This window comes from Pavona decussata, unplaced genomic scaffold (genome assembly GCF_977016875.1).
Source record: "Pavona decussata unplaced genomic scaffold, jaPavDecu1.1 SCAFFOLD_143, whole genome shotgun sequence".
NCBI lineage: Eukaryota > Metazoa > Cnidaria > Anthozoa > Scleractinia > Agariciidae > Pavona > Pavona decussata.
In genome coordinates this window covers 533,837-541,954 of record NW_028145556.1, presented here as the reverse complement: position 1 = coordinate 541,954, position 8,118 = coordinate 533,837, and the positions used below count along the sequence as shown (strand labels likewise).

Genomic DNA, 8,118 nt, shown 5'->3' with positions numbered 1-8,118 from the left:
TATTAAAAATTCTTAGCGATGGTGGGAGATCGATCGCTAGAATAAAGACCAAGCGTTGCAGACGATTACGTGATCACAGAAAATAAGGTTAGCGGCTTTAACAATCGTCCACAGTGGTCACTTGGACAGCATGGAAAAACTAACAAAATAAACGCATCCATGAACGGACAAGCAACATTTTCGACGAGAGTAGACTCTATAATCACTCCCCACAGGGTTATAAGGTTAACAAATTAAGGATAAAAAACATGAAGAATTCTCTTCAAACCACTTTCTTGAGCTTAAACTATTTATTAACTTATTTATTGTAAAATACAAATGACTACCTCAATTGCATAGCATTTTTCAAAAGGATGTAATTTATTTCAAACCAAATATTAAGTGACCTTTAAAGCGCTGTAAGACGAGGCAGTTTTCCTGGCATCTCCAAAGCAACGCCGTTGCGAGGAAGGTTGAAGGCGAAATTTCGTGTACAACATACAGTGTCCGCAACTTGCCCCGCAAGTAGGAAAGATTAACTAGTCTTGCGAGATACTTGGCAGCGTGTAATTAACACGGCGCAAAACTGTCGTAGTCATTGTGTTCAAGTTAAAGGAAAAGTCGTCTCGTTAACAGTGCCATTAAGAACGTAAGTGTGAGATATTAAAAGCACGCGGAGTTTTTAACATTCCTCGTCTCAGCTCTTCTCTTATGTCTACCGTCTCTTAAAACATAGCCCTTAAGTAAAGTACATGAGAGCCCGTACCCAGGCTTCCACTCTCTCAACTTCGCGAGAACAAGTAAGCGAGCGTAGGAGGGAAGACGGAAATTGCGCTGGGTGACGTTTTCATACAATAAGTGATTTTTTGAGCGCGCTCATATATATGTTCTTTTTATTCGTCTCTCCCTGAACGGAAATCCATTAAAGCCGTTAAGAATTAAATGTTCACAAGTGCGCAAATGCTTATATATTACGCAAATGTATATTGCGCAAATGCTTGCTTATGTTCACAAGTGCGCAAATGCTTGTATTATCGGTCAATACACCAACTATAACAGCTTTGTTCCGCGGCGTCAGAAAATTTCTTGGATCAGAGCATTAGTCGACCGCATCCACAGAAACTGCTCCCTCAATTTGCATAAATTTAAACTTAAATAACACAAAAAGATCATGTCTTGGAACCGAACTTCTCTTCACGTATTGCAAACTCGCTAACTCGCCGGTTCTCACATAACACCCTGAAAAAGACCAACATAGCAGATAACAACATCAAAGACAAGGAAGACCCCATCAACAATTGGCTTTCTGTCCCATATATACATTGGCGACAAAACCTCGCAACTATAGTTTACTCAAAAATGGACTTGAACATTTTATATATTTTTTCTTAATATGAACGAGTCAAACCAGCCTAAAAGAGACTAAGCTCCCCTACTTTCGACTCCGCCTGATTTACATTTCATTTTGTACCAGAAAGTCTGAACTAAGACAACAAAAAATTCTGATTTATAAATCTTAGCTTGAGTGAAACAAAAATTGTACACTTTCAAATAATAAAAATAGTAAATTAAAATTTATTCTTCACTTATTTTGAGGTATTGTTTTGTTCATCGTTACTTGACAAATGAACCCTGGTCCTCTCTGCTGCCCCTTCGTTTAAAAGATTGAAATGATGTTTAACAACAGACATGCCGGGCCATATTTCTAGCAATTATTGACAAGTTCAGAAGAGCAATATTTACGGAAAAATATGCGAACGAATTTCGTGAGTGATATTGAGACACAGCTTGCCGCTTTATTAAAAGTTAAACGGTTAGTAGTCATGTTTAAAGCCACGGGCATACTTAGTAATTAAGACAGGTGAAAAGATCCTTTTACCACTGTGAATCATCAGTGCAACTTAAAAACAGGAAAGCGCAAACCGGTGGATCAATACTGATATGAGCACGTTTTCCTTGAGAAATCTTCATTAGAAAAGTTTGTAATGTCGTTACGTTTGTACGATTTTCTTTGACAAGAAGTCTGCTTCTTCCATGAAACTTAGTCAATGGCGTTTCAAGTTTTGAACGACTTCAAGGAAAACTTGTACATTATTTACAAACGAAAAACTTTGCATTGTCTTTCTTAATTGAACCTGTTCAATTAAAATCAAGGAAAACTTCCTCGTGTGAATAGAGACTAAGATCCCTTACTTTCAACGATGCCTAATCTGCATTTTATGTTGTATCGCGACATCTGCCTGTTAGACCAGCCTAGTGTCAAAAGTGAGCTTTATCGGTAAATAACACGGTAAGTCCCACGCGACCGAGGAGCTGACAGGTGTGTACACTTTCTTTTTGCACAATCATAACTGCCTGTGTATTCTCAGTATCGGAGTCTTAAGAGCGCACTGCTAGCTGTGTGTTAGAAATACACGGATCGAACATCGGCTGGTTTGAAGCTAAGTAATCGTTTTCCATTTCAGACTAACAGGTAAGTTTAAATCGTTATGTTAAACTATTATGAGACTTTAAATAATGACTTGCGGGTTTTAATTAATAGGCAGTTTAAGAAACTGCTACTGCGAAGGCAACGAGAACGTCACAAAAAAAGAGGCCCTGCAAGTGCGGTGAGTATTTTAGTATATTTGTTGGTCGTATTCGGTCACACGACAACGTGAAATGACCAAATTAAAGGGTTTTTTAGGGAACGGTAAGCATATGACGTGAAATTTTCCATTCTCCGTCTCAACTTGAACGCCGTTTCAACCTGTTCTGTTAGTAGATAGTTCGGGCACATTGCATAGGTTGAACGAATTGGAATAATCCCTGAAGTAGCTCAAATAACGCGAATCCTATTTTTTAAGTGAGTTCTTCGTTTGCGTTGTTATGCCATCGTGGTTTCTTGTTCACAAGATGTTTATTTTCAAAACGGAGAGGATATTCTGCTATACTAGCATGACAATAATTTTCTCTGCGTTTAACTCATTGGACACAAAAAGATGAAGCTAGGTACGGTGGTATAAATTTGATGTTGCTTGTTTTGGTGTGAGTATTTTCTTTTGGTAATTCGAAGAACCATAATCACCTCAGAAATCTAGAATTTAATACATGTCCAGAAAAACTAGAATTTCCTTCTTGAGGTGTCCCTGGCTGTTTCGCTAAAATGAGAAAACTTCATCTTTGGTTTTCAAAGGGGCAAAATATGTCGTTTCGACGGCGAAGAATAAGTTCAACTAGAATTTTTCGGAAAGTTTAAAAGCAGCTGAGAAATTTGGGGTAGAAATAAAATTCCGTTCCCTAAACTCTCCAGGGATAATGTATTTCACTAAAGCGGAATATGTTCTCTATTCAATTCAATTCAATTCAATTTTTATTTTTCACACGTACAACAAGATTCAATACTAAAAACTAAAATAATATAACGAAATAAAAACTAAAAAAATACATTGATTGGTTGCTAAAAGTCTTAGACATTGGATAATGATACAATGTGCACGCTTTTAGCCTCACTGAAGGGACCATTATCTTTTTGGAGGGGGCTGGGAATGAAAAAGAGGAAAAAATTGTTTGCATACAAAAAAATGGTCAGCCGGAAGATGCAGACACGAAAAAAAATTAGTTGATTGAAAAATTTTCATTCCCCCTCCCCCACCCACTCCAAGAGCATTAAAAATACGAGCGTCTTTATAAAAAGAAGGATTATTATGTACTCGGATGAACACGAGAGAACAGCTACGTTTAAATTCATCGACTGAAGAAATTCAAACTATCCAGTGTATACGGGACATTTTTTCGATTGCATATAAAGACAAAAGCAAATGAACTCGGGAAATTGCGTCAAGACTGGGATCACAAATGGAGATTAGTTTGTTTCAATATTTGAACAAAGGCAGGTGAAATACAACAGGACACTTGCTCCTTTACTAGGTATTATTTATTATTATTATTATTATTATTATTATTATTATTATTATTATTATTATTATTATTATTATTATTATTATTATTATTATGCGCAGTTGTTAAACGTATGGGTGCTAAAATAGAACCACATAGGCCGCGCAGCGTAACCTATGCGATCTGAAGGAACTATAAAAAGCCGGAAAACTGCTGAGAAAAAAAAAATTTAAAAAAAATGGCGATGAAAGATAAAATTCTAACAGACAATCTTAAGTTCTCTGATACTTAAACTATATTGAGCTCCTATGCTATTCTCTTAGGGAAAGTCAAGTGACGGTAGCTTTGAAAGTTCTCTCTATGTTGAGAGAACTCAAGATGGTAGCCTTCTGCATCCTTCTCAATACGTCATAGCCCCTGCTGTCAATGGGCTTCCTCATTGTCAGGTGTACATCCCTCGACAATCCCCCCAGCACGTCAATGATGATGTTGCATTATTCAACGTCATAGCCAGGGTACTGCTTCTTCAGCTTGAATCGTAGTGGTCAGTACTTGACCGTCTTCTCATCGGACTTCTTTTCCCGATGCTTCATCCACGGATAGGACATCTCCACTGCCCACACCTTATTCTTGTGGTCCACAAATCGAACGTCCACTCTGTTAGCCTTGACGATGGTGTGTTCCTCATAAACTGGGACATCCCAAAACGCTAATGCTTCAGATGACTCATAGACTGGTTTGGGCACTGCATACGAGTACAAGGGAGGGACTGAATCAATTAGCCTCAGATCCCTCGTCATCTTGAAGAAGAGGACTTTCAGTGCTGCGTTGTGTCTTTGTAGGTATTTAGACTGGGCCAGAGCAGAGCGACCTGCTAGCACATGCGCAAGGGTCTCAGGAGATTTCCCACACAGTCTACACGTGACGTCGCCCCGTGCTGCACCTGTTTTGTGGACCGTGTACACCTTAGTGGGCGTGAGCTGCTCGTACACCTCCATTACCCCAGCGATGGTATGGGAAGGAGCACATGTCCAATCACGTAACCAAGCAAAGCATCCACTCTGACTTAGCTCGCTGTCCTGCCACCTAGCCTGCGAGAAACGACTGTGCCACTTGATCTTCTTTTTCAGCTTCTTTGGCCCTTTAATCCGGCACGACGATTGAGGGTACTTCAGAGACAAGCTTATATCCAGTTCCTCGGCAAACCTTATGCGCTTCCTTCATCAGTGACGTGTGTCCCTTCTCTACCCCCCTCTCTAACGCAAGCGCTTTTTACCCCGGCCAGCAACGAACTTCCTAACCGGTATTCAAACATAATCAGAAAACGCGCAGTTTTATTACCAGACAAAAATACAACTGCACTAGTTCCAGCTCAACATGTTACGTTTTCGTCTGAAAAACTTCGCCCTTGCATTACACTTCGTCTAAAGCGAAGCGCATATTTTCTGAGGATAGGTAAAACTGAAAACCCAAGTGTACCATAGACCCAGACATTTTAAATTTTTTATTGCATTGAAAATGGAACATATTTACATACTATACTTACATACATTGTCTTTTGCATTAACACTTCTGGCAGACATAACTAACGACAATACCTAGACCCAGATGTCAGAACTGCAAATGAACCGTGGAAACTAAAGGGTTTTAATTCTTTGCAGACGATAACCCTATGCATTCGATGGCGTTGTTTTGAAAGGGGACGGGTCACTGCTCCTACAACGTTAGTAAGTCGTCCGTTGTGGTAAGTTGAAAGAAACTAAATTACTGTGCTCTGGCGTGGACATACATAGCGGTCTTCTTGTTTTTTTCTCTCTTTCCATCTTTTCTTTGTTTTCATTCTCGGCTATGCTGATCACACTTTTGCAGGCTCAAGAAAGATTACCATGGTGTTACACAAAAGTGTACAGTGAGCTTGTAAATACGGTACCGCAAAAACTTGCATGTAACAACCTAATTTTTAAGAACCTCGGCTAGGCTAAGATTGACATTTAGACACCCTTAGCTTTACATGCGAACCTGTTTTAGCCCAGCGAATCTTATCTTAGAATTCTTTTAAAACGTAGAGTTTTTGCATTATGAAGCATTAAGAGGAAATAAGCTTAAAGCAACTGAAAATACAATTTGTATTTGTTTAGATTGCAGTCATTTAGACATGATTATATGCATATTTTATATAAAGAATAGGCAATACCAATACTTTTCCACCAACAAATACATCATATTTTCTTCGGAAAATATGAATCCGATTAAGACACTAAATAGCCAAATTTCTCAGTAAATGCCAATCGTATAAGAATCTTTTGAGGCTAACTTGGAAAAATGCAGGTCATTTACATGCGTGTTGTTATATTCCTCCACGTAATTTAATATCTTTAAACAATAATCGCCTTGCTAACGTGGAATATCAACTCTGTAGTTATGGATTAAGGTCCTTTTCATTAGCCTCACCCCAGCAGTGGAATTCCCTGCCAGTTGAAATAAGAACTTGTGACGACTTGAACGTTTTTAAAAAATTACTTGACTCATCTTTTAGAAAAGCTTTTCTATAGAATTTAAGACCATATTATTTAGACTTTTGAACATTAGAAATATTATACCTAAGTAAATGTAATTTATTTGCTGTAATTGTAAAGCGCGATTGGACATCGCTGGAAATCGCGCTATATAAATAAAGTATTTATATTATTATTATTATTATTATTATTATTATTATTATTATTATTATTATAACTGTATTCGTAAGCCTTTGACTATTGATTTCGTTTTCAATTGATTTGCCCACTATTGTTATACCTTTTCAGTTATTATCATCTTCCAGCGACCAAATTTTGTTAAAACAGGAAACCCATCGTAACAGTCACAACAACATGAATAATTCTTCTATCAGTAGTTCAACGAACTCAACTCAACTTCCTTCACTCCCCTTACAGCTCTAGCTGGTATACCTCCTTTCACATAATTTTTTCTTTCTCGTTTTGGAAATAAAGCGGAGGTCGATCGGGTTGGATACGGGAGGCGAAACATTTTATGGCAATGGCCTAGAGAACCTTTGAAAGCTTGGTGATTCTGCTTTAAGTTGATATGATCTGTATTAAATTAATTGTTATATCCTTTCAGCTACAACGACTTCATCGAAGTTTCCATATGTGACGGCATCGCAAGAGTCACAGCAACATGAATAATTCTTCAATCAGTAACTCAACTTCATCTCCTTCACCGCTCCCAGATAGCGGCCTTACAGCTAAACGTGGTATAGCTCCTTTCACACAAGTCACCTACGCCGTTATCGCTACAATCGCTTTCCTCGGAAACATGCTGGTTATATCTATCTTCTGGCGTGACAGAAAGCTGTTAAAGAAATCCTACAACATGTTAATCCTGTCCCTCGCCATAGCTGATGTGCTCACCGCCATTACGCTCATCACAAACCCAGGTTATGTTTTTGGTGACACATTCCCTTATCCCACTACATCTAATCACGTCCTAGGCGAGATTTTCTGCCGAGCTATATGGAGCCATGGGTTCCTTTTCCAGTTGGTGGTTTTCTCCGCGTATATCTGCTTAGCCCTGACGACAGAGCGTTGGTATGCAGTGATCAATCCTGCCAGGTATAAAGAAACCTTCAACAGGAAGCGAACCCTCATCTACATTGTGGCGGCATGGGTGTGGTCACTGATTCTGATAGGGAGCACTTTCTTTGAGGTCGGGTATGTTCCGTCAAATCCCCCAAATCGTCGTTGTAAATGGCCACTTTTCTGGAGTAAACAGCCGACCCGAGCCATCGTGGGCGTGGTACAAGTTTTGCTCAAAATGGCCTTTCCCAGCGTTGCCATGTTTGCCTTATATGCGCACATGATGTACAAGACCAGCAGATCCACGGTCGCCTCAGCAGAGAGTAAGGCCAAAATGCGCGGGAAAATGACGCGGATGGTCGGCGCTGCCTGCCTGACGTTAATCGTTTGTTTGGCGCCAAGTCAGACCAACTACGCACTCGCAATGGCGGGAAAGACAAAGCTTGACACCAAACTGCACCGTGGACTCTCGCTATTAGCGTTTATTAGCAGCTGTGTCAATCCATTCATTTACGGGCTGAGTAACAAAAATTACCGGCTTGGATTTCGCAAGTTACTGCTTCCTGTTTGTGGCAGTGGTAAATGTATCAGGAGCCCCAATAGAGTTCATAAAGTAGAAGTGGCCCACCCAGAAGAGCAGAGGCCGGGAGACGAATGTATCCCAGAAGAGAGTAAAGCTAAATAG

At 39.4% G+C, this 8,118-nt stretch overlaps 1 protein-coding gene across 1 annotated transcript; it reads left to right on the top strand.

The window, feature by feature from the left end:
* Positions 1-7,035: 7,035 nt before the first annotated feature.
* Positions 7,036-8,118, top strand: LOC146466456 (melatonin receptor type 1B-like). Its single transcript, XM_085127088.1, has one exon. The coding sequence runs from the start codon at positions 7,036-7,038 to the stop codon at positions 8,116-8,118; it is 1,083 nt and encodes a 360-aa protein (XP_084983214.1).

Bases quoted from the DNA above. Each gene is read 5' to 3' on its own strand.
- LOC146466456 (XM_085127088.1), top strand. From the start codon at position 7,036: ATGAATAATTCTTCAATCAGTAACTCAACTTCATCTCCTTCACCGCTC.